This window comes from Chelmon rostratus, chromosome 18, assembly GCF_017976325.1.
Source record: "Chelmon rostratus isolate fCheRos1 chromosome 18, fCheRos1.pri, whole genome shotgun sequence".
Taxonomy (NCBI): domain Eukaryota; kingdom Metazoa; phylum Chordata; class Actinopteri; order Chaetodontiformes; family Chaetodontidae; genus Chelmon; species Chelmon rostratus.
Genome location: NC_055675.1, coordinates 931,291 through 959,197, shown reverse-complemented (window position 1 = coordinate 959,197; position 27,907 = coordinate 931,291). Strand labels below are relative to the sequence as shown.

Sequence of the window (27,907 nt, the reverse complement as noted above, 5' to 3'; positions counted from 1 at the left end):
TCTCTCCTACAGTTGGAATAGAGGGTTGATTTAAAAACACACATAGAAATTTCTAACATTTTGTATGTGGAGTATATAAATAGACAGTGTGTTGTTTAACTTTAAAGGTGCCGGTGGGTATAGTCACAAGCTGAGCACCAAGCACATGATTGATAGACATAGGATGAACTGGCAAACATTGAAATTTACTTTCAAAATCCTAAGAATTTAGTACAAGAAATCCATGTCCAAGTTGTAGCTCATTTATTTTTAATCATTTGAAAAACTTCCAAAATGACTTTCCATTGAGTGTGCATGCAGCAGCTCCAACCTTTACACCATAAAAGGAATTCCTAAACTGCAACGTAATCTAAGAAAAGGGCAAATGATGAAATACAAGTCAAACTGGTTGTAGAAAAACTGTTCATTTAATAGTAAGACTGCTGGTGGCAGTGAGTGATTTCAAACTATATACATAACGCACAATAATGAACATCTTAAAATCACAAACTACACACAACAATACAATCCAATTCAAAGTCCAACAAAGTCCATTTTAAAGTCCCACAGGGATAATTAAGACACCAAAAACTGATGTCACTTAGAATTTCAGCAAAATTTTCAGATACTTTTTGACTTCAGAGTCCATAAATAAAAACATGCTATACACTACTCTATAAAAAAGACAAAAAAAATACAGACAATTTTACAGCATAAGTCAGAACAACTGCTTTTTTCAACGATGGGATGTGTAAAAAACATGTCATATGTAGGGCACCGGTCTGCAGCAGATTTGACTCATTCTAGTCCTGAGAATCTGCTTGTTAGAAACAGCAAAAAGACTAAGTTAGTCATTTTTTTCCAACATCACTGTGGGCTGCATGTCCTGCAGCTGTTTCAACATGAGGTCAGTGACACCTGAAAAGGTCCGGTCTATTATTATTTTAACCTTACTAAGTGACTTCAAATTCTGACGGTTGCTGAACCTGACACAGGTGTCTTTGGTGTTCGGAGTGGATGGTTTTCTCCATGTTTCCGGCACATCAACCTTTCTCGCCAAGGGGTGTTCACACTTTGACTGTTCCAGGAACTTTAAGAAAGACATTTCAAATCCCATTGGTTTAAAAGAGGCCAGTGGAGCGCTCTGCTCAGCTTCCTGCACTACTGCAGGGCAAGAAGAGTCTGACTCATCATCCCTGCTGTACACTACATCAATCTTGGTCGTACGTGGAATTTTCTTGCGCTTCACAATTTTTTCAATCAGTTTTCGTGGACGGCCTCGTTTGCGTTTGAGCACCACAGAGCCATCTGAGCTTTCATCATTTGACAATTTGCTGTCAAACAATGCAGCAGGGATTCCCGCTGAGGCCCTTTTGCGTAGGACGGGCTTTGAATATTCATATTCCCCTCCTTCCAAGCCGGGGTCTGCTGTCAACTCGTTGTCCGACAGGTCAGAGGTGTTGTCTGATTTGGAGTCATCACTCCTGATGGAGCGGCACTTCTGCCTGGGGAACTTTTTGCAAAAAATGAAATGACTCCTTTGCTGTTCCAGGTACTTTTCTGACAGTCCATGTCCCATGTAATGTTTCAATATGCTCCGTTCCGATTTCATGACTGACTCACAACCTTTTATCATGCACGGGTATTGTAGAGGAAATTTCTTAGTGCACATTGAGGATGCTTCCACTTTAGATTTCAAGGAAGGTTTTCCATATTTAGTCCAGTGATTTTTTGCCTTGCTAATTCTCTTTGGGTCATTTCCCCTCTGTAGGATCTTTTTATTGCTCTCTATGTTTTCCTTCCCATTACTTGACTTGGTAATTTGATAATGCAAAGTCTTAGAGCTGTGCTTCATTGCGTTTTTTATCCGTTGGTTCTTTAGTTTGGGCTGGTACAAGTCCTGATGCTTTTTCATGGCATGTCTCAACAAGTTTGACTTTGTGGCATATGAACGGTCACAGCCTTCAATTTCACACTTGAATGAGCCATTTAATTGTTCTGGTTTGGCTAACTTCATATCTTTATGCTGTTCTTTCACATGCCCTATATAGTTCCAGAAAGCAGTGAAGGATGCTGTGCATCCTTGGTGGCCACAAGCAAACTTGCCAAGCTTGATGGCAGACAAGAGAGTCCCAACCTTATCAAGACTGAATTCATGCAGCTGAACATAATGTTGCAAAAGGTTGGGAACTTCCTGGAAAACTCGGGAGCAGTCTTTGACTTGGCATCTAAACTCAGAAATTTGGGGGATTTCTGCCTCTCGTTCCTCCTCATTGTGGTCTATTACTTCATCCAGTCCCTCGCTTTGGTCATGCTCTTTGTTCACCTCCAATGCTGACAAAGCAGACTGGTGAACAGCCCTGTAGTGAAGGATCAGATTGTGCTGGATGGTGAACGCTGCCACACAACCTTGATGAACGCAGCGATATGGTCTGTATGGACTCATGGAATCACCTGAGTTGGATTTCTTCTCTTTTGTCTTCTTAGTAATCTCTACACTTGGCTTAACTATTGCTTGACTGTTAACAGCAGATTGTTTATTGAGAGAGGAAGGCATGGCAGTTTGCAAAGGATGAATGACTGTGAAACGACTGTCATCTTGAAATTTCTGATTATTTATGTCCATCTTAGTGCATGATACAAATGGCTGTGATGTGCAATCACGTTTTACTGCATCATGGAGTGGATACAGACGTGTTCTGCTCGCCATTGCGGTTTGAGCCTGGCTTTGAATAGCAGCAGCTGCAGCAGCTTTGGCCTGTCTCCGCTTCATATCTAGGTCTGCGATTTCTTTAGCAGATAATTTGTGAGCGGACTGGTAGTGGGTGCGAAGGTTTGAGTTACGAGTGAATGTTTTACTACATTTTTGACACTTGAAAGGAGCATATTGGCCATACCTTTTTTTGACCACATTCACCATCTCAAGAGTGTAGTTGTGAGTTTTAGATAGGTGTTTCCAAAGGGCTTCACTTGACATGGAACTAAATGTGCAGTTCTCAGTGTCACATGCAAATGGCTTGACAAAGTTGGATGATGCTGAACAGCTACGCAAATCATCCTTTGCCGATCCTTTCTGGCTGTTCGGAGCATTGCCATTTTGTTTCATGGAAGCTGACATCTGATCAGATATTTCTCTAACCAAGTCAAGCCTTTCAAATGCACTTTGAATTTCTGTCATCCACTGTTGTTGGCTGGTAGATAACTGAGCAGGCTCAAGATCTGCATCATTTACCATGATGCCAGTGGGGCTCAGTACCTCCTGCTGTGGGGTAGAGGTGTCTCTAAAACAAGTAAAGCTCTGTGTGTTAAGTAGTTGTTCTATTTCATCAGAGGTTCCTGGAATGATTGCAGAGCTGTCTTGAATGACTTGTCCTTCACTTGCTGAGTCAATCTTTGCATCACAAGACATTTGATGAAGTCCAGAATTATTAGGACTGCACATTGGGCCAAAGGACATGGGATTCTTTGAATTGGCATTAGTGTCAGTGTTGCTTGAATGACATAAGCTGTTTCTACGTTGAAAGTCGCCAGCCAAAATCTGCTCCCGCAGTCTCTTTTTAATATCTTGCTCAGTTATCTTCCTTTGTGTCTCAGTCTGCTTGCCACTTGTTACAAGACTAAGCTGACTATCAGGTAACAGTGCTTGCATCACTGGGTTGGAATGTGGATCTGGTGTCTGCATGGTTGTCTCAGAGTGATACCCTTCACTGTGGTTTGTGGGAACACTTCCAGGAAGAGCAGTGGAAGGGTTTTCTATGAGATTCTGGGAAAGAAGTGGCTCAGGGAATTTGCTTCCAGCAAAGGTGTCAACACTTGGCTGAGGATAATGGGTTGCACTATATGAGTTGGTCTCACGCTTCAGTTGGACATTTTCTGTATGCTGTATGACTGAGCTCCCAGGCAAACGTTCACCAGCTCCATAGGGGGCACAAAGGTTTTGGAACAATGGCTGGATAGCAGGCGTGTGCACAAAAAGATCAGACATGTTGGATTCAGCCATGATTTGTTTAAGAATGTCATCATTTGACTCCCCATTCCCATAAACTGGCAAATTATCATGTGGATAATCACGAGTGGGGTAATCTTTTGGTGCTGTTGAACCATTTTGTACAGACTGATGGGGCTTCTCCTGATAAACGGCAGCAGGGTTATAAGACAACTGTGGCTGAGCAGTGCTAACCGTTTGCTCTGAATTGAGAAGGTCAAGAAATGACGTTGGCAGGTCTGTGTTAAGTTCTGACTCGTCGTAAGGTTTACAGATTGCACGCTTGGACAAATGGCCTCCGAGGGATTTAGGACTGTCAAATTGTCTGAAACACCTGCGACAAACAAATTTTCCATCCCTCAGAATAGCTGGCCATTTGGTCCTTTTGTTTCTTTTGGCTCGCTTTTGATTTTCAGAACTGTTTTCAGAGATGACTGGGCCATTTTCAGGTTGGTTGTTAGCGTTTTTTTGGCTTGCACTGTCTGGAAGGGGGAAAAAGGACTGCACGTGATTTTGTATTGATTTTGTTTTTTCTGAGGCTGTGGAACCAGAAACTAAACTGCTTTGCATCTGTGATGTATATGGTGGAAGATGGTCTTCGGCTTGTTGTGATGCTTCCTTAGCACCGTCCATGTATGAGGGCAGAAAAGACTGGGGCCCATTTTCCATAAGTGGTGACTCTGCTGGTCTGTTCATTGTTGCTCCCATCATAGAGCAAGATGAGACACTGAGTTGCGGGGCAGCACTCGTAGAATCGACTTGTGGCATCACTTGCATGTTAGATGGATAAACTTGGGAAGAACCACAGTTTTGAATTTGCTCCCTTCCAGGGACTGAGTGCCAATTTTGACTATCTGGATTTGTATCACTTCTTAGCTGAGAGAGAACAATGGGATTTGAAACATTTTCCATCATAAGTGAAGCATTCTGGTTGTGCACAGATGAGGAATGGGAATGTTGGGTAGTATACTTTGCACTTGCACCCATGTAAGTACAAGCAGGTGACTGGATAACATTTTGCCTCTGAACGCCATGAGCTGGTGGTCTGTCGCTCTGCTGGTTCTGAAGTGAGGCAACTGAAGTGAGATGTCCGGCAGATGACGTGCTTGGTGCTGGAGCGTAGGTTGTCTTGAATTTAGTTCGAGTAACTTTCCATTGCTCATAAAAATCTGGGTGAACAGTTTTCATATGTTTGGTAACACTTCTGCAGGAGCTGTAGTGCCTTGTACAGGTTTCAAATGCACAGTGAAATCGCTCTCTCTGTCCTGGGAGGGGACCCGTGCTGGCTGAGGTTGCCACAGAGTTGTCTGGTCTGTTGCCAGTTGGTGGCTGTGGGGTTACTGTGGGAGGAAGTGGTTGAGACATTGCGGGCTCTATGGAGTTTTGGAGTGGTGTTACTGTTACCGGGTTACTACTACACATTGGCCCTTGCTGTCCTGGCAATGGCAAGTTGCAGTCAGAGTTGTAACTCACTGATCCACTATTTACATTACTGAGGAACATTTGTGGCTGGCCTTGTGAGACATCTGCATTGTAGTCATGTGACACATTACACAAATTAGCTTCAAATGGAGGTGCTGTTTGATTCTGTTGGGGTGGTCTCATATAATCAAATGTATGACGACCGGAACCATCTCTGTGTCTGTTAGTATCAGAAAAGTGGGAATTCACAGGCTGAATGACAGAATTATTAAACTTCTGTGACTGACTGGTTGAGACAGGCGTATTTCGTGGTTCATGTTTGTCTGTGTATTGTCCCAAGGTTTCTACAGGAGCTTGTGATGAATTCAGCAAACTCTCCATGGACAGTGGCAGCTTTCCATGATCTGGACTAACAGCACTTTCAGTGTTCCAGTTTTCTTGGGAATTCTCCTTCTTAATTGGAGTGTGGTTGGAAAGCATTTGTGCTATTAGTGAAGGGCCAGGCTTGATATTTTGAGAGATCTGTTCAGAAGATGGGGTTTCCTGTTCTTGGGTGTCATGCTTCTCCGTGTGCAAATCCAGTTGCTGTTGTGAATGGAATACCTTTCCACATTCCACAACTTTACAAGTGAAAGTTTTATAATGTTGTGCCTCATGGTCATAGAGTTTGAAGGCCTCATTGAAAATCTTTCCACAATTTGGAAACATGCATCTAGTCTTAAAAACAGAATGTGTTTTCCTGTGTATGAGGAGTTCAGAGTTGGACAGAAAACTTGCCTTGCAGTTCAACTGTATACAGATGTAAGGCTTCACACCACAGTGGACCTGCAAATGATCATTTAGATGGGTGACATTAACAAAGTGGCGGCGGCAGTACTGGCAAATAACCTTTTTGCTCCTCATTTCAAGGAAAGTTTTAGCTTCTTCATTGTCCCCATGAGCTTTAACATGTGCAACAAGATTTTTGAAAAATTTGAAGCTCCTTCTGCATTTTCCAACAGGGCACACATTGTCCTCACTACTCTCCGTGTTACACTTAGCCACCCTGGCCTGAACATTATGAATGAACCCACCGTTTTGTCCTACTGAGTCAGCATTTTCATAAAGTTCATTTTCTGTCTTTGCCTTTAATGCTGCAATAACAGGGGCAGCTGTTTTAGGATTGGCCAATTTCTTGTTTGTTTTCATTGCAGTAAGCCTTTCCTTGCACGACTGTTTTACATGTGATGTTACATGTGGAATCAATGAGTCTTTTGAGGCAAAGGTTTGAGCACATATTGGGCAGCTGTATACTCCACCACTCAGATGAGTCTGTGCATGGCGTACGATCCTGTGGCCGAGAAACTCTTTGTCACACAGCACACAGTACTGCATATATGCCTGCCAGTTCCTGAACCTGGCAGATATGAAACCTTTTTCTCTCAGTTTCTTCATTTCTCTGTTTTTCTGTCTCTTGTCTGTTATATCTTTTAGTTCATAGGTGCCGCTGACCAAGTGTTCCGGGATATTCTTTAACTCTGCCTGATCGGGGAAGTCTTCCTCTTCTTCTGGGTCCTCAGTATCATTCAGCAAGTCAATAGATGATACTATTGAAGCTTCTTCACCCATTAGCGCTAGACAATGACGCTTAAGTGTTTTCCAGTCCCAGAACTCCGGGTCAAAAGGCCACTGGGTTTTAAAAACCAGCAGAAGTTCGCAGCGTAGTGAGTTGGGAACAGGCATACTCTCCTCCTCTAGTTTTTGATCAGGTTCATTGTAAAGAGTCTCCACAGCATAGTATGAATCCACTGTGGGCTCCAAGAGGAACTCTGTCAGCTGGCAGGCTCGCTTGACTTCCAAGTCAGTGGGAAGCAAACATGAAATAGTTTTACATACAGTGGCCTTGGTGCTTCCATCACCTGATTCTATCCGCAGAGCCCTTATACACATTTCAATGCATACTGGCAGTCCAACGCTGTCCATCTATGAAAAAGAAGAAGACAAATAATTTAAAGCCGCAAGCCTGTATGGTTATTCTGAAACTCACCTGGGACTATCACTATTCATAAAGCCAATACATTCTTTGATTAGAGAAACAATTTTCTCATTCTTTGATTAGAGAAACACTAAATAATTTCTCACATCAATAAGAAAGTGAATAATTACTCAATCATTACTTTCATCATAATCATTATTATCATTTAATGAATTGTACATAACAAACCCACACATCTTACGTTTGAATCTTACGATTCTTTTAAGTATCATCAACTCATCGTCTGTAGACCTTAAAGGTGGTTTTGAAAAATGTATGATGTTGCAGTCTAACATAGGGAGCAACTGTGGGCTGCCTGACCCACTTAAATCCACAGGCTAAGTATGTTCAAAATATTTACATCATTGTCAATTGACAATGATGTAAATATTGGCCAAATAAGCGTGCATTTTTCATGATTTTTTTTGGTAATAGACTGTAAGCATACCAAAACAAACAAACAAAAAACATGCTAACTACATTATTTTGGCGAACACTGACTCAAAACATAGCCATAAAACGAAAGGACAATGAAAAATTTGATGATGAAACTGAGTGAATGTCATATAAAGCCGACCATGGTTGCAGTTATCTATGCACACAAAACCACATTTTAGGCTTACATGCAGTGAACATTTAATACTAAAAAGATAGCTTTAAACTTAAAAGGCAAACACAGGCAACAACAAATGTATTGTGAAATCTATGTTGGGGAATATAATAATACATGATAGCTGAGAGTTAAAGGGTGATGACAACTTGTTTTTTTTTAGTAGACCCACAGTTTGATGATACCACAATAGCTGACTGTTCACTGACCTCTGATTGGATGACCTTGATGAGGAACAGGATGTGGTACATGGTTTTGGAAAGTAAGGACATCTGACGGCATCTGTCAAGGAAGGCGTGCTCTGATGGTTCTAATCGCTTCAGCAGTTTGCTCCAAAACAAAGTGAGCTCCCTGATTTAAAAAAAGGGAATTCATTGCCCATTTGTTTTTTGTTAAATATCTATTAATTCTTCTAACACTGACCATCAGCCTCTCAATATTAGCTATGTATTAGCAACATTAAACACATAATGACACAAACAAGTAATTTAAGAGCCTTATCAACCATTAACACTGAGTGTGCATCAATAACGTGACATACTGATTTTGTGCAAATTTATTATTTACTGTTGGCTCATTTAGACTGAAAGGACAGATGCAGATCAATTCTGCATTAAACCTTTACCATGTTTTTCAGTATAGTGTTTCTTCACATCATCACATATCACATTTTACCTAAAAAGCACAGGGGACTTATGACACTGCTAGTAATCTATAACTTATTCCACTTAGATAAACGTCTGTTAGTGGAATAGTCAAACAGCCTTATTGTTTTCATTTTAAGACAGGTGCAGATTTGAGCTATTGTGTTGATGTGTGACGCAGACAGGTCCTGGCAGTTACTGTTGCCATGTCCTTGCACATATGTAGCCTTTGTTTGCAATAATAAATGGTTAACACTTTAAGGAATTGATAAGCAGAACCAAAATTAAAACTTTTTCATGGGTATCCATTTCTTGGCATTTCTTACCATGCACAGTATGTATCTCCTTGGAGAAGCTGTCGGGTCAGAAAGGCCGAGCATAAACTGAAAGCTGCCCTCTCGTCTCCATCCGACTCTAGGTTACAGATCATCTCTAACGCATCGCGGCAGTCCTCATTTGAAAGCTGTACAGATAGATGCCATGTATACAGTAAGTTACACCAGAAAACTAATATACAGTATATACAACACATTTCTTTTAAGTGCAAGTGTGCCATCTTGTGGACCACAAACTTATCACAAGCAGTCTCAGTGGAAGGCATAGCACACCTGGCACAAGAGTAAGGCTTGCAGCAAGGTGTACTGCACAGCATTTTGTTATTACAGGACCACTTCAAAGCATTTATAAGTCCATACATATTGTTAGCAGTTTAACTGTGCAACATAACATGATTATACTATTACAATAGTCTGCCTATTTCAAATAATATAATGCAAAGCTCTACTAGGTGTGATCAAATCGTTTATGTATAAGTGACACTTTGCTAAGCTGTTTCTAATGCTTTTTTTAATCATATACAAATGCAAATCAGTAATTTCAAATCTATAGTTACACTGACCTCGTCCATCAGCTGATCCTGTTCTGAGGTAGCACAGACGCAGACGAGGTACATCTGCTTGAAAGGTCCCTTCCCTTGGAAGGCAGGACACTGGGAGCACGTCTTCGCCAGCAGTGCAGCCTTCTCCAGCTGATTCTCCTTCATCAACTGCTTCACTCTCATCTCCAGCAGGACTGGCCCCTCCTGCACCAGGAACTCCTCAACTGGAAATCGACAGGAATATTCACAGTGAAATTTTATTGTGATTTTATGAATTGTGTTTTTTTTTTTTGATCAAGGTCTTTTTATTTTGGTTTTTTCATTTTTACAGATTTAACATAAACTCAACAAAGCAAACACACACACACACCCACACCCACACACACACACACACACACACCCCACCCCCTGGAGTACCAGACTTATATTGATAAGAGTAAAAGATACAGAATAGTAAATAATTGACATAGCCAGATATGGGGAGAAAAATAAATAAATAACAAAAAAAAAAAAAAAAAAAAAAGGAAAAAAAAATGACAACAGATAGTGGTAGGAATTTACAATACTACATTATCAGCTTCCATATCCTCAACAAATGTTAAGAAAGGCTGCCAAATATTATAAAATGTCCTAGTAGATCCCCTGATTGTATATCTGATCTTCTCCAACTTTATATGGTACATGACTTCCCTGATCCAGTGACTGTATGTTGGAGGTGTTGGGTCCTTCCATTTCAATAATATCAACCTTCTAGCTAATAGAGAACAGAAAGCCAGCATATTTCTTTCCTTTGTCTCAAGTTGGGAGCCTGTCTGCGCTACACCAAAAAGTGCAATGAATGGAGATGGCGCCAATACTTTACCAAAGATCTTAGAAAATGTACAGAAAATGGATTGCCAAAAAGTGCAAAGCTTTGGACATGTCCAAAACATATGTAAGAGTGAAGCTGGGTCTCTTCTGCATCGATCACAAGTGGGATCTATATCAGGTTTGATTTTGGAAAGTCTAACTTTAGACCAATGAAGTCTGTGTACAATCTTGAACTGAATGACAGCATGTCTAAGGCAAATGGAAGATGAATAGATTCCCTGTATTATTTTGTGCCAAATGTCGTCTGTGATCGGTTCATTTAAATCTGTCTGCCACTTATTCTTCAGGAGGTCTAAAGGAATCAAGTTGTGAGAGTACAATGTTTCATATATTATACTAATAGTTCGTTTTGTAACTAATTTACAATCAAAATTCGAATCTAATAGACAGGTTGGTGGATGCAGCGGAAAACATTTAAAGTTTGAAAATGCAAAATTCCTGAGCTGCAGATACCTGTAAAAATGTGATCTGCGAATATGATATTTTTGTACTAACTGTTCAAAGGAGGCAAAATTGCCGTCGACATACAGATCAGACAGTGAAGCTATACCTCTTCTGGACCAGCCATCAAAGATCTCATCTATTAGTGATGGGGTAAACATATGGTTTTTTGCAATTGGTTTAGCCTGAGATAAATCTTTAAGCGAGAAGGATCTCCTAAACTGGTTCCAGATCTTAATTGAGTGCAAAACAATAGGGTTACAAGTATAGTTAGAAATGGGCTGTGTGAATGGCAACTTGGAGCACAGTAGGGCTTTTAAAGAAGTGGAAACTACAGATGTCCTTTCAAGATTCAGCCATTCAGCGACATTATTGTCGTCATCATTACTCATCCAATATAACATTGCTCTAATATTTACAGCCCAATAATAATACAAGAAATTAGGGAGTGCCATCCCTCCCATTGAACGAGGTCTCTGAAGTACATTTCTTTTGATCCGGGGTGTTTTTTTGTTCCAGATGAAACTTGATATCTGATTATTTAATTTGGTAAAGAAAGATTTAGTTAAAAAGACTGGGAGGCACTGAAATATATATAAAAACTTAGGCAGCATGTTCATCTTTACTGTATTAATTCTTCCGCCCAAAGAGAGAGGCAGCAAATCCCACCGTTTGATGTCCTGACTCTGGCTCGATAATAGGGGCTGATAGTTAGCAGCGTAAAGATCTTTATGTTTATCTGTGACCCATATGCCGAGGTATTTCAATTTATGAATTGTGTTTTAATGATTTGTGCAACAAGAGAGCACCCATCACCTAGAGGAAATACTGGCAATACTTGACACCATCAGATATTTTACTACACAACCACCCCAGTGTTTCGTCTGTTATCCTGCATGCTGGATCAAATGACATTTCACTGCAACAGTTACTAAAACTACAACTGGTTTCCAAGTCTCTGAGCAACACTGTCCTAGACTTTGTTAAGCATTGGATTATTTATGGCCCTTAAGCTGCTCCCTGCTACAGAGACAAAAAATTCAGCAGAACGGGACCGTTTCATCTGTGGTTGAAACACAGATGTTGTGCACTGGGCCTGCCTTTTGTGGACAACTTTCTAGCTTTTTTTGGGTTGTGCAGAGACATTGCAGAAATGGATTTCCCAAGTGCATGGTAGGGATTATACCACAGCCAAATGGCCAATGTCATTGATGGCCCCGGGTGTGGCTGTAATGCCCTTCTGCCCCACGGTCAGTTGTGTCATTTAAGAAAAGCTGTGAATTTCCTCATTTAAAACTCTGTGCAGTGTAGTCAATAAACATACTCAGGTTTCCCAGAGTCTCCGTCATCAGCTGGACATCAACAGCAGTGTGAGATTTCTCTCGCCCCGGAAACAGTAACAGCTAACACACTAGCAAACAATTCACATTGTGTGATAAGCACAAGCAGCTAAACGCTGTACAGTGAAAGCATTAATACATGTGTGTTTTCAAGTTTACCCGCATATTACTGCAAAGTGTTGGCTAACTATGGCCGTACATAGAGTTTCTAAACAGCAGCTGTGAGATCTGACTTACCACTTATCTGTGTGTAGCATTCAGTAATATTCAATGTCCAGTAATACTGATAGGTATGTGTCCTGTGTTAAAATCTGAAAGGCCACAGTAAACTCAGGCAAGCCACCTATTTTTTCTCTGATGCTACATGATTAATCAATAGTGTTATGAGCCAGTGTTTAATTCGGCGTGTATCTGATACACCAATTAGACCTTTCTTTTATTTTTTTTGAATCCGAATTTTTGTAATGGTTTGCCTCTTATCCCCACTAAAACAGCACAGCTAACAAATGGAGGCTGTGAAGGCCCAAAAATCTGTTAAGTTTGTACGGAAACATGCTGAATTGTGAAGACAACTGTTGATGTATGGCGCCTTCTATCTTGTGTTTCAAGAATAATGTGTTTCATATAAGGAATTGTTAATATGTTTGGCGTGATCTGTTCCCCGCAGAGTGCCGGGAGCTTTAGTTTAATTCAAATACTGTATGTATAATTTTTAAAGTTTTGTCACCACCACACACAAAAAACACAACGTAACTGCTAAAGCATGATACGGTTGTCTGATGTTCATTGACGTTATTAGTTTGATTAATGGTTTGCAGTCTAATGATGTGTGTTCGTACTAATTACTGACCAATTACTGATTACTGAGTGATCAGGTTAATTATCAGCTAATTGTAGTCAGTTTCTAACGTCTGTATGCAGTCAATGGTTGCCGTCTGTGTACGTGTTTTTAGACTACTGTCCTAAACTTGATGTGCTTGATGATGTTATTGACTCATGATGAAATTTGAAAACTCAGCATTCTTGTTGCCTTGTTTTGGTTTCCCTTTCATAAATAAAATTAACATTTATTCACCCAGAAACAGCAAATATTTCTTTATATAATCTGACCTCCTCTTTCTGTCCGCTGCTGTGTGTTTAAAGTGCATCTGACTGACAAGAAGAGACTAGCAGTTTCGCCTTGAGAAGTTTCTCATCAGTGTGTTTGTTTAAAAAAGTGTTTTAAGTCACTTTTGTGACTGCTTACGATCTTAGACTCAAATGCTAATAGTTGCTGGAGTGTTGAAACTTTACATCTAAAAGGCATCAGCATACCTGTGTCTTAATTTATTAGGACTTCCTATCTAAGCTGTCGTGATCTTTAAACATCTGCAGTTAAGTTCAGAGGCAATAACCCACATCACAGGATAGCTTGGCTTTAAAAGTTCCTCATACGAATTCAATTTCTTGGTCAGCATGTGATGTACAGTGCCTAGAGTGAAATCAATGCAGGCCCTATCTGCAAGAAATACCATCAGCATTTCTCTGTATTTTGCTGCATACACTTCACTCTGCTACTCTAGTCTACCTTCAAAAGTCTTGCAGGGCCTGCTGCAGAGAAGAAGCCCTGCAGCATTATGCTGTCAACACAATGCTTTGCAGTGGTTTTGGCGTGTTTCTTGTAATGTTTGACTCATGGTCAAAAAGTTACATTTTGGTCTCATTTGACCATAAAATCTTATTCTACTTTGTTTCAGTCAGTGTAGTGGAAGCTGCCACAACATATGAAGGCATAAGGCAAATACATTTCCCGCTTTCCTGAAAACCAACAACTGAAACTGAAATAAAATTTGTCATCCCTTTTTGCACTCAACATAATAACAACACATTTTTAAATGTATTGTTAATAGATTTTTACCAATAAAAGGAAGAAAAAGGGTCTTTGGGGAAATGGAGGGGCTGTCTGTGACTGCTAGCAGAAATTTGGCTGCCAGAGTCTCACCATTACACTGTAGCCTGTTTGTCTTGACCAGACAGCGTGTTGCTAGTGGTATTGAGGAGTAAAGACCACACCAGCATCTAGTACATTAACATGCTGTTAAATATGCTTCAGCTGAATAGCTAAGTAGCTATCTAGCTTGCAAAATGCAGTTACATATGCACTTTCCCTGATGAATTTTTGTCTGGTGGCTCATTCAACAAGCTAAGAAGCAGGACCAGATGTGTGTTCTTGCTTTTAAGTTAATGCTACACCATTCCATTACTTTAAATGCTAACACAAACACTGACATATATATATGCCAACCTCTTCATTTTAGTAATATTTTTCAGAAAGTTGTCAGACACATCTTAAAACTAGTGTAGGAACTCACCTTGTTCGGTTTGAGGGTTTTCATTGGACATAAGGCTTTGCAAGATCCTGTTGGTCCAAACGCCATCAGACTGGCCCAAAGCAGACAGCAGGGACAGTTCAGTAATTCCTTTCTCCTGCAGCTCACTGTAGGCAAACTGTACACAGCAGGAAAAGTATGACTTGAAGAAGGTTTGACTCTATATAGTCAAGATTATGGCAGGGTTTGAACTGCAAATGAAAAGCAAGTTGATGGAAACTCAGTTACACTAAAGGCTCTGAACTCAGCATATGATGGAGGAAAATTGGTTTTAAACCCCATTTCTTCACTTGAATCTGAAGATCTAGCAACAGTGTTGAGCACAACTTGGACATTTTGAAAGAGGACATATTTCAACTATAAATTTTTAGAAGGATAAGTGCAGTATTTGCACACTTGTCAATCACTTTCATACTGTATAATCAAAGGAAATTGTGTGGTGGCCTGGCAATTTTTCAAAATAAATCCAAATTACTTTACCAAAGTATGAATCCTCAGCTTTACCTGCACAGATGACTTGATTTTTTTCCATAAGCCATCTGGAACATCCTTCTTCAGTGAGAGCAAAAGCTCCACAAAACTCCTGTAGAATGAACAGGTAATAAACAAAAACATGATTCTGATATTTGCCTGCACTTTAAACAGGAGTCTTTGATAGAACTAACATGAAAGCATTAACTGTTGTCACAGGGATGCACTCAGCATGATGATTATTGATTATGTGGGTAAGCTCTTTATTTCATCTACAGTTGATCACATGTTAATGGTACTTACAGTGAGAGCCTCTCAACCACAAGAGGAACATTTTCACACTGCAGGGAGAGGTATTGACAGGCCTGGGCATAACTCAGTAGGGCGACTATGTACACTTCCACCAGTGGCAAAGGCTCTTCCTCTATCCTCCAACGGCTTGCATACTCCAGCAGTGTCTATAGAGAGGGAACCACAGTCATTCACTTCCTAAACAGCAAAAGAGACCCTGTTTGTACTGACAACTTCTATCAACAGTGTGAAAATAAAAACACAAGGTTGGGTATTTAGCACAAGCAGTAATGCCCACCAGTGCTGAAAAGACAAAGACATGAGTGCCACCAATAGAAACAAAATGTCCAGAAAAAACGCAGAACAAAATCTAAGGAAAGCATCAGAAGATCTGTTTGACACTACCCGACTGAACAAGGATGCTGGTAAGGTAAAGCCTATCAAGATAGATATTTTGATCTACAAGTGGATGTCCAATCAAAGTCTGATCTTTTAACCAATATTAACAGTTTGCCTGATGGTCATAGCAGTCATACAGGTGCTGAAATTCCCTACGGCTTTCCAATAAAACACCACAGGGAATGTGGAGAATTCACACTGAAGTCTTGACTGCAGTGAATGCTGGATCCTGCAAATTATGAGACAATTTTGCTGGACCAAAAAAATAAACCATTGGAGAAACAGAAACTGAACTGTTGCAAGTTTGTTGTTACGCTTTGGCTTGTTTAATCATTTAGGCATTACACCTGACAGAGCTACACCCTGGTTCAACTTAAACTTGCTATATATACACAGGTGACTGGTTTAAACCGGCTTCTTTGAGTTACTGAAGTTACTAAAGTTGTGTTGCTGTGCCAACAAGTGTTCATGTGAACAAAGAGCCATCATAACCAACAGGAATGAGGGGGCAAAACCACAAAGAACAAAAACCAAATTATACAAAACTGCAATTTTCTTTGTAAGAAAAGCTGGGATGTGGACCATTTTTAAAAGGGTGTCCAACCGGTTGAAGCAGAAAGCTATCAATCAATGAGAAGCAAAGAAGAGCCAGGCTGAGGTTTGCAAAAGACCAAAAGGATTGGACCATAGAGGACTGGAGTAAGGTCATCTTCCCTGATGAGTCCAATTTTCATCTTTTCCCAACACCTGGTCGTCTAATGGTTACACAGAGACCTGGAGAAGCCTATAAGCCACAGTGTCTCGCACCCACTATGAAATTTGGTGGAGGATCTGTGATGATCTGGAAGTGCTCCAGCAAGGCTGGAATCAGACAGATTCATCTGTATATACAGTACAGGCCAAAAGTTTGAATACACCTTCTCATTCAATGCGTTTTCTTTATTTTCATGACTATTTACATTGTAGACTCTCACTGAAGGCATCAAAACTATGAATGAACACACGTGGAGTTATGTGCTTAACAACAAAAGGTGAAATAACTGAAAACATGTTTTATATTCTAGTTTCTTCAAAATTGCCACCCTTGACTCTGATTACTGCTTTGGACACTCTTGGCATTCTCTCGATCAGCTCCCCAACAGTGTCACCAGCAAACCCCCCCCCCACACCATCACACCTCCTCCTCCATGCTTCACAGTGGGAACCAGGCATGTGGAATCCATCCGTTCACCTTTTCTGTGTCTCACAAAGACAAGGCGGTTGGAACCGAAGATCTCAAATTTGGACTCATCAGACCAAAGCACAGATTTCCACTGGTCTAATGTCCATTCCTTGTGTTTCTTGGCCCAAACAAATCTCTTCTGCTTGTTGCCTCTCCTTAGCAGTGGTTTCCCATCAGCTATTTGACCATGAAGGCCTGATTCATGCAGTCTCCTCTTAACAGTTTCTCTAGAGATGGGTCTGCTGCTAGAACTCTGTGTGGCATTCATCTGGTCTCTGATCTGAGCTGCTGTTAACTTGCGATTTCTGAGGCTGGTGACTCGAATGAACTTATCCTCAGAAGCAGGGGTGACTCTTGGTCTTCTTTTCCTGGGTCGGTCCTCATGTGTGCCAGTTTCGTTGTAGCGCTTGATGGTTTTTGCGACTCCACTTGGGGACACATTTATAGTTTTTGCAATTTTCCGGACTGACTGACCTTCATTTCTTAAAGTAATGATGGCCACTCGTTTTCTTTAGTGATCTGATTGGTTCTTGCCATAATATGAATTTTAACAGTTGTCCAATAGGGCTGTCGGCTGTGCATTAACCTGACTTCTGCACAACACAACTGATGGTCCCAACCCCATTGATAAAGGAACAAATTCCACTAATTAACCCTGAAAAGGCACACATGTGAAGTGAAAACCATTTCAGGTTAGTGCCTCTTGAAGCTCATCGAGAGAATGCCAAGAGTGTCCAAAGCAGTGATCAGAGCAAAGGGTGGCTATTTTGAAGAAGCTCGAATATAAACATGTTTTCATTTATTTCACCTTTTTTTGTTAAGCACATAACTCCACATGTGTTCATTCATAGTTCCTACAATGTAAATAGTCATGAAAATAAAGAAAAGGCATTGAATGAGAAGGCGTGTCCAACCCTAACCCTGTACTGTATATCTCTTTTGATGAACTTGCTGTATTACCTGTGCCTGCTACCTTGACTATCTGCTTATCTTATCTAAAAAGTTGGTTAAATTGCTCAAATCTGATGGAGAAGGGAGAAGAGAAAGAAAAAAGACCCTACCAGGAGAAACTAGATTGCAATGCTAAGGACCGGTTTTGCACAAACTAAGCACGATAAACAACATAAATGCATAAGACTTGGCAGCCCAACACTGAATTACAGACCCTAATGCACTACCCTCACTAACATACCCGGACATTGTAAACTATGTTGTTTCTGGACAACAAAGTGCATACACTTTGTGTGAGTTTAAAAGTTACAAATCCCTAGTAGTACATGAACAGTGCTCTAGTGACTGGGTGCAAGATCTGTTAGTTCACAAGCCGGCAAAATGCAAGAGCAGAGTCATACTCAAGTACATACATACAAGTAAGGTTGCTGTCTTGTCTTTGGTCCAGTTATTAGACCAAGCAAAACACAAAACTTGCATGACCTTTAGCTATACTGTGATGATCTCATTGATAGGCTCATAGGCTTTATTTACAAGCTTTTGGCATGTCACAAAATACTCTCCAAGATAAATGCTCTGTGTAACCAGTTTCTTCTGCAATAATTGATTGAACAAATTATTTGTGTGTCGCTGCTGCCATAACTACACATTTGAGAAGAAGTTGCTGTAACCTGTTTCCTGCATACAGGCCAGCACACCACTACAGTTGTCTGTAGTGATGTTGTCCCACAACCCACAGCCCACCACAGAGACACACATCAGAAGTGCAGGTTTGTAACCTTCAACCTGCACTGTGAAGGAGGACACGATCTGGATAGTTTGCATAAAAAGGTGTATATACATGTACATCACACACACACACACACACACACACACACACACACACACATATACATATAACCTGAGCCTATCAGACACGCAAAATCAAACACTTTTAGTGGACGTACATTGACATTAAAGGATAACTTTCGTTTTTTACAACCTGGACCTTATTTCTAGCATTAAATACAACCATTTAGACACCCAGACAACTTTGGTGGCATTTGGAGTCATTTGAAGAAATTAGCCCCAGAGGAGCGGCGCGTATATCTGTATAATGCGAGTACTCTGGGCATCCATGCACAGCCTCTACATAACGCATAATCTGCGGCGAAACTCGTTCATATTCCAATATTTTGCTATGATATGCTGGTGCTATTCCCCTCTGAGCTGGGGGTCGGCTAGTTTAGCTGTAGTTTGGCAAAGCTATGGTTCGTTATTGCGTATTCGTAGCCGACCGCCGCAGAGTTAGCCGTGTTGTGGCTGGCTGCTCGCAGTGTCGGTAATGACATCATCCACGTCAGAGGTAGTTGTCGAGAGACGCTGGATATTGATACTGCAATTTCCTAGCTTGGGATAAATAAAGTCTGTCTGTCTGTCTGTCTGTCTGTCTATCTATCTATAACATGCCACCACGGGCTCAGAGGGGAATAGCACCAGCATATCATAACAAAATATTGGAATATGAAGGAGTTTCGCTGCAGATTATGCGTTATGTAGAGGCTGCGCATGGATGCCCCAAGTACTCGCATTATACGGATATACGCACCGCTCCTCTGGGGCTAATTTCTTCAAAACGACTCCAAATGCCACCAAAGTTGTCTGGGTGAGTAATTGGGCCTATTTAAGGCTGCAAATAAGGTCCAGGTTGTAAAAAACTAAAGTTATCCTTGAACACCCGCCCAGAGGTACTACTTTGCAGTCCATTTCGTGGCTGCCATGTATAACAATGTATGCTTTGAAAGTTTAGGCATAAATGCAAACCGAACATTATGTGACAGAGAGACAGTAACAATACTAGTAGTATTTACCTAAGGAAAACAGCTGCGAGATACAATACAGCAGTGTAAACAAAACGATGTCAGTTATCCAAAATTCACAAAGTTCACATTCCCTAAAAACCTAATTAGTTAACTAGTATAGTTTTTGAGAACTACACCTGTGTTTTGTTGCTGTTTGTCTTAAGAGAAATACACTGCCACAAAACTGTCTCACTTTGTGCTGTCCTGGAGACAGTGGACATATTTAATTTCACCAAACCTGCTCACCAAGAAGGGCACTGTGATGGCAGTAGAGATGCGTGGTGCAGATCCACTTTGCCAGAGCTCTCATATACTCAGACAACATGCTATACACTTCTCAGTAGCCAATGAAAAGGCTAATGGACAACGTAAGGACTCCAAGGAGGCTGGCTGTAATTTGTCTTGTATTGATTTTAGTACGCAACTGTGCGTGCTTCTTCTGTAAAAGCGTGTGGTGGATTCGGCACGTACACACAAACACACACACACACACAACACACGAAATTCATCGCGCGAAAAACACCACTTTCTGCCATTCTCCAGTGAAGTCCCACCGTTGTACGTCTGCACGTTACCATCATAAACGAAAATTATTCTAACGTGCACGCGCATGCAGCCAAACATACAAGGCTAAAAGCTAACATTATACTAAATGCAGGTAGAACTGTTAAAGCTGACATGCTACTGGGTAACTGGAGGTTGTTACCCCCTAAAGCAAGCATGTAGAGATGGGAACCAGTGTACGAAAGACTACTTATGTTTGATAAATATCTAATGGATTTTTAACACCAATAACATTATGGTTAACTACCTCCTGCAGGCACAGCTATCTGTTAGCGTTTGCTAATAGCTAGATACGCTAGCCGTGTCAGACTGAGTTTTGATCTTTGGCTCTAACGTTACTTCACAGATAAGTTTAACTACCGCACGTGTTTTTATTTTATAACGGGGCAACACATCAATTACAACTATCACACTCATTCAAGCATAGTTCGCTATGAAATCAAACATTCCCGTGGATTGTCCAGTAGCCAGGTCGCACCGTTATTATTAATGCTAGCTGGCTAGCTTGTTGACTAAATATGTGAGGAAAATAACTCACCCTACAAAACTCTTGGCAATACTCAGAAGAGGACTGGGCTGGGCAGTCGGCGCTTTCTCTGACCACGACTTCTTGCAGTTGTTGCAACCGTTGTCTGAGTTCCCCAATCGTTTCACTGATACCGTTCTCAGGACTTCGGTCCTGCTCGGCCTCCTCGTCCGCCATCTTCACACCCAGCTCCAGCTCGTACCACTACCGCGTAGCTACGTATGCAGCGCAACGTTGTTTACGTAGCGATGATGCGAATGCTGTCATGACTGCAGACGTCAGGTCAGGATTAGTGCAGAGGACTGATGACTGAAATTACTTGAATTTGCGCCGTTGAAAAACAGAGTTGCTGCATATTATTCCAAACAAGTTCAGTCCTGTCCACCTGTTTGAATGGTTTCAAGAGGGACAGACAGGAGTAGCCAATATATTTGCAGGCATTTACGGTCAGTATTAATGCATAATGTGCATTGACGACTGTGTTTAGCTGACAACACTAAAATTCAATATAGCATGTTTTTCCTGGGGAGTGGCGGAGAGAAACATTTGTCAGTTTTTGTGCTGTGGCGGTCACCTACATACGCAGCAAACTCGCCTTGAATGATTCCAGCATTACACTAACAAAATCATTTTACGCCACATCTACAGGAACAATGTGTTCTGCCATAGTCTTCCAGCAGTTCAAAAGTCAGTTGTTTCACATTGTCATTTACATATACTACCCACATTGTAATGATAAAAAGCTGGTCGAGAAACTGTAAAGTTTTCCTTAAACTTAAGGTCTGCTTACTAAATTTCTTCTGATGCTTTTAGCCACATATATCAGCAGACAAAAAGAAGACTTTGCTGCAAGTACTATTAAAATTCTACTACTATTAAACCCCTAAAAGCTCCTCTCTGTTCATCAAAATTACACATTAAGTTTAGTTATATATTGAAGTTTTTCAGATGAAAATCCCATCACGCCTTACATTGGCTTAGATGTTACTTTGCCTTCTTGTAGTATGTGTTGATCCAAGTTATCCCTGCGGCTATGTTGTCCCACCCCTCTTCTGCTCAAATGCAGCTTTGATTCATCTTTGCCTCAACAGCAGCATAGCTACATGACAAACAGTTTTGAGTAACATTTGCTGTAACTTTGTCAACACGCTGAGCCATATAAAATGTCCTGTCAAAATTTGACGTGTATCATCATTTAACTTGGCAGATTCAGGTTGGTGAACGTTATCTAGCAGATTTGTTGATTCGTGGACACAGCGAACGGATAAAACGCTACAAAAATACACTTGCCGGTTGACCAACACATTGGCTGGTACTCACAGTGTCACCAGGATAAATGGATGGCTTTAATATAAGTTCTGTGGCAAAACCCATCTGGAAATCAGTGCTCTGGAAAATGGCTACTGTAAACTCAACTTTCTCTGTCTCAGAGTAGCTGATCCTCTGTTAATACATGAAGGCTCACTGTTTCTCTTTGAAACTGAAAACAGAACACATATGTCTATGCTTCCCTCTGCTAGACACTGAGTTTATTGAATTTTTAAAGTCAAAAGTAAATTTGTGCCTAGCTTGTGGCTGTCAAAAGCTAATTCTTTTTTGCACTTTGACACCACATTTCTCCCAGACATCCAACTTGGCCTTCAGCTACGTATTGTCCATTTAGATGCTAAAAATATTGCACCATTTTCACAGCTGATTTCTCCAGAAAGTAAAATATTTTTGATCTCACCTGATTTAGCCAATTTTTACCTGTGCCTGAGATTTTATATAAACAGTGATGTATGTAACTAGTATGCAGGTACACATGTTTGACATAAATCTGAAATGTGTAATGTACAGTTATTTCAGAAAGCACCTTTGTGTACCAGCCAGTAAGTGAATTGGGTCTGGGTTACATAATGGGCAAAGTGGTGAATGGGATCACTTTTGGTGGTAAATAGTTTTTTCTTCTCCTAGCTAAATCGAAAGCTACACTGAGGCACTACACCACCCAGCTCTCACCAGTGCTCTCATTCATTTTCAGGCAGTCCATCTCTGAATGCCATGTGCCATCATATCTCAAAACATCTCCCATCATCCCAGTTCCAAAGAAGGACAGAAGAGACACACTTATCTCATCGAGCATAATCAAGTGCCCATGAGTGTTCTGCATGATGTCAGAGACAGACAGCAGGCCAGTAGGATAGCAGCAGATCTACAAATCGGTAGACCTTGGAGCCAGAAAAGTGGAATAGTCTGGGTCATCTCAGTTTTCATATCATTCTAGTCTCATTCTGGAGGCAGAGGCCCAGCAGAGCTTATTGTGCTGCCAATTAAGAAAACTTCTTCGCTGATTTGATAGCACGTGCAGCAGACAATCACATACAGAAACTTTATGCAAATACAGAAAACCCAACCAAATACAGAAAACACATCCCAAGATAACTGTGCCTAACTATAGTCTACACCATATGTCCAGAATGAAATGAAATACCTGTTCAGTAAACTGATATGGTTATTGTCTTTTATTGAAAGTTCCATCTTGATTGAAACTTTGTTTAAACCATAGAACTGTTTTTTGTCAAACAAAATATAAATGATACAAATAGAAGTGCAGCTATTACACTTTTGTGTTGCATCAACATGAGAAAAAAAGTTTAATTCAACAGTAAACTGAATGAATAAAATATGAAGTTAAGTTAATGTTTATTGTAAGGCAGCTAACTAGATTTTAATTGTAGTAAGCTAACATGAGCAACACTTCACTACCACAACCAGATGTCGTTTGGCCTATACTGACCTCAGATTAATTGCTGTTATTGGTGTTTGGTTGTCATACAAATTTATCTTTGGTAATTAAAATTGTTGTTAAAATTAGCAACACTAAGTTGCGACGATATCAGTACACCTGATTACAATGAAGGGTAGCTAGCTCAACTAGATAACATGACTAGCTTGTATCTAGCAAGGCTATTACTTAACGTTCAGTCATTACACATATCCTGTGTGAGACATTTCATCAGTGACAGGTGATAAGATCAGCAGCATAAATGTGGATGATCACAGTAAGAAGAAATGAGAACTGCAAATAACTAATTAGTAGATTTTTCTGTTGAAGAGCTGAGGTGAATGAGAGACTGACGTTGATGACCTCGCAAGCCAGTGATCTACTAAGGATCCAAAAAGCAACAAAGTATATAATTGTCAGAATCAGCTCTCTGATCAGTATCCTCCTAAATAATTAAGTGTTAAGAGTTAACCAACGTTTAAACAACAAAAACTCATTGCAGGACTGTTCGACTGCATTACTTTTCGCTTGGTGTACTTAATAAACTGGCAACTGTATACATGGTTATCGGCTTCATAGAAATATACCAAAATCTTATATTTTAAATTTAATAGTGGACAGCAAATACCATATCCCACCAACAACAACTCAGACAAGCTCCCTTCCACATTTTAAGATAGATAAGATAAGATAAGATCAAATTTATTAATTCCTTCTTACACACTGGATGCAGCAGTCTGTTACTGAAGGAGCTGCTGAGGGCCACCACTGTGTCATACGGGGGGTGATCCATGTCAGCTTGGCTAACATCGTCCTCTCACCTACATCCTCATGGTGTCCAGATGGCAGTCCAGGACAGAGCCAGCTCTCCTGACCAGTCTGTTCAGTCTCTTTCTGTCCCTCTCAGAGCTTCCACAGCCCCAGCAGACCACTGTGTAAAAGATTGCAGATGCAACCACAGAGTGATAAAATGTCCTACATACTCCAAAGGACCTCAGTCTTCTCAGCAGATGGAGACAACTTTGGTCCTATAAGGGACATCTGTATTCGGTGTTCAGTCCAGTTTGTTGTTAAGGTGTACACCCAGGTGTTTGTACTCCCCCACGATCTCAATGTCCAAACCATAGATGCACACCGGTGTAGTCTGTGGTGCTTTCCTGTGAAAGTCCATCACCATCTCCTTGGTCTTGCTGGTGTTGATGTGCAGGTGATTTAATCAACACCAGTCAACGGAGTTGGTGATGACCTCCCTGTATTCCAGTGGATGTTATGTCTTGTCATGTCTGTTAAGCTGTTTGTTTCACTCACGTCAAGTTTTGTCTCGCACTTCCTGTTTTATTGTGAAACCCTGACTCTCCTCTTATTTCAGACCCTGGCTTCCTGGTGTGTTCCCGCCTGTCTGATTGTCTGCCCCGCCCTGATTGTTTCCACCTGTTCATTGTTACCTCATGTATATAGTCTAATGTATATAGTCTGATGTGTGTACTTCTAGTTACCTTGAGAGAGTTTTGATTTCCTTGCCTTTTTTGAGCATTAAACATATCCTTAGCGTCTTTTGTTCATCACTTTTGTAAAGAACCTTTTTGTCATTAAAACTAGCTTTGGGCATTTTTACCCCGGTCTGTCTGAGTCGTGCATTTGAGTCCCGATCCTCGTGCCTGAGCGCTTGTGTCAGTGGATTGTTTCTGCGTTGTTACTTTGTTATTAGGAAGATTTCGTGTCACCAGATCTGTCTGCATGGTGTTGCCAAGCAGCACGCAGAGGGAACAGCTGGAATGTTGCCAGAGATGAACCCCTAATTCCTGATGGTATCATAATTTTAAAACATAATTTATGTGCTGATTACATATTGTGTTGTTAATCAGAAAATGCAAAGCAACTCAAATGATAAATGCAGTGAGTAAAAACTACAATATTTCCCTCTGAAATGTAGTGCAGTAGGATGTAAAGTGAAATATTCAAGTATCTCTAAATTGTACTCAATTACAGTACTTCATGCATCACTTTACACCACTGTTATTGTATCTATCATCTATCGCAATGACACTGAAGGAAATTGACAGTTTAAAATGCAGACTGGAAAGTGTCAGTGAGGATTTTATAATCTGAATCAGCAAAATCAGTTCCACCCTCACACCCAGAGGTCTGTCTGCTTCAAAGGTGACTTTGGAATTGGGTTACTGCTGCTCCCTCTAATTTTCAAAATGAATAATGAACATTTTTCATATTCTTAGCCACTGTACATTTGAATACACGACAATAAAAGGTACTGCTACTACTCCTGTAGATCAAATTAAAGCTTGAGACTGAAGTTTTTCATAACTTGCACTTCAAACAAAATAAAAATCACTGAACAAATGGTACCTGCAGTCTTCTTTTTTGTTTGTCATGGTATCGATTCAAGAGAAAGAAGCAGAAAAAACAAAAAGTACAATTCAGCAGTACAGCTGTGTCTGTCTGCTTCCTGCTGTCTTACATGTTCTGTATCCCAAAGCTCTTTCATGCCTCCTCGTCCACCTCCAGTTTATAACTTTAAGGGGAGAGTGAATGACGTGTTGGGCAGGGGGGCAATATGATGCCTTTTGGGACAATTTAGTTACTCAATCATTAAAAGTGGACATCTGTTAGTGATGAAGTAGCACTGTCAGTAACTGCAGTATCAAAACCAACTGAAGTTTACGTGCAATGCTTCCGTGTTAAGTTGCTAGTATCGATGAGGCTAGTATCGATGATTTCTTAATGATTTCTTGAACTTTAAAATGTACACTCTTACTTTAAAATGGCAAGAAAACAAAAGGATATAAAATAAAAAATAACTAAGAAGTGTGCTTTAATCTGTGAACAGTAGGTGGCAGTGCAGTGCTGTAGTTTCACCTTGGGACTCTGGACTATGTAAGTGCGCCTGCTACATCTTCCCTAGCTTGAGCAGACTTTGAATGAGAAGCCCTGTGTCTGCCTGCGTCATTATTATGATTTCTCACACATACATGCACCTGTTTAGAGGTCCTTTCAAACTGAGACCTGCAACAGATCTTTGGGGGCTTGTCTCGGATTGGCAGTGCCAGGTGGTCCGACAACTGCTGATCCAGTGATCTATGGCCCTTGGGCCAGAGTGATGAGACGCTGCCAAAGTGAGGGGTACTCCAAGGGTGCAACTGAGACTTCTGAAACATAAAATAGATTGGATCATTGAAAACCATGTGGCTCAACAGGCTAACACTACTAAGCACTAGTTAAGGACAATTAATCAGTGTGAACTGAAGTGCCTGGCATGAACACTGACAAACCTGGGACACACACATGCTCACACACACACAAGCCTGTACCATCGCTGCACCCATAAGCCTGATATGCAGAGGTTGCTTTCCAGTAATGAGGAGTTTTACAACAAACACCTCCTGCTTCAACATGATTGGTCAGTTGCAATGATGGCCATGGAGCAACATTAATAATGATGTTGTAGGAACACAACACCAACACGGTGATATCAGATAGGATTAAATGAAATTCATTAATTGAATGTAAATTGGTAAAAAAAATGTAATAAAAACTAGCAACACTTGCCTTTGCTTTGATTTGATTTGTGTATAATGTTGATGCATTTTTACATGGACAATATGTTACATTTTCAGTCATTTTTGTTTGTTTGTTGATTTCAGAACATTTCTGTTTTGCTATTGAGTTTGGGCCTGTGTATCAATGGACACTAGTTTGAGAGACTTCAAAATGACTGAGAGATGTATATTTGAAGTATAATATAAATATATTGGTAGGCAAATTCTATCTATCTGTAATGCACTTAGTTATTACACACAGTTTTACACACATAAAAATGTAGATTCCATGAATATAAATATAGCTATTTATATTATCAGTTTTTATTAAACTCAGACTTCCTTCCAGATATAGTAATCTGCAAACTTCTAAGGTTTTTCCAAAAGTTTGAAGTTCTAGAGGACATTTCAACTCCCATCCAAAAGGCCTCTTTAGTTCTAACTGAATGGTGGGAAGTCTCAGGTATTTATCCTCTGGCAGGGTCATGGACCTGCCTAGCTATCATGTGAGTCATTAAGGTCACATGGGCCAGAATGTTAATGGGTCAATAGACTAACAATGGGTGGGTCCTGGAGTGAAGGGGAGGGGTTTTTCCACCTGACCATCATGTCATCAAAGTCACCTGGCTCTTGGTGTGAATGGCTGTTGAGCTGCCTGGGGAGGGACCTGAGTATTGCACTGTAAGTGGTTGATGAGTGGTGTCTTAGGCCATCCCCTCAGGTCAATGATGGTTTTTCCAGTTTGACATAGATGGCTTCTTTCACTCCTC

At 40.6% G+C, this 27,907-nt stretch overlaps 1 protein-coding gene across 1 annotated transcript; it reads right to left on the bottom strand.

The window, feature by feature from the left end:
- Positions 1-298: 298 nt before the first annotated feature.
- Positions 299-20,993, bottom strand: znf292b (zinc finger protein 292b). The gene is made up of 8 exons (XM_041958913.1): positions 20,829-20,993; positions 15,326-15,480; positions 15,056-15,134; positions 14,534-14,669; positions 9,553-9,755; positions 8,981-9,117; positions 8,220-8,361; positions 299-7,348 (listed from the first exon to the last, which is right to left on the bottom strand). Exons 1-8 carry the CDS (start codon positions 20,991-20,993, stop codon positions 827-829), a joined length of 7,539 nt encoding a protein of 2,512 aa, XP_041814847.1. The 3' UTR covers positions 299-826.
- Between the last annotated feature and the right edge of the window lie 6,914 nt (positions 20,994-27,907).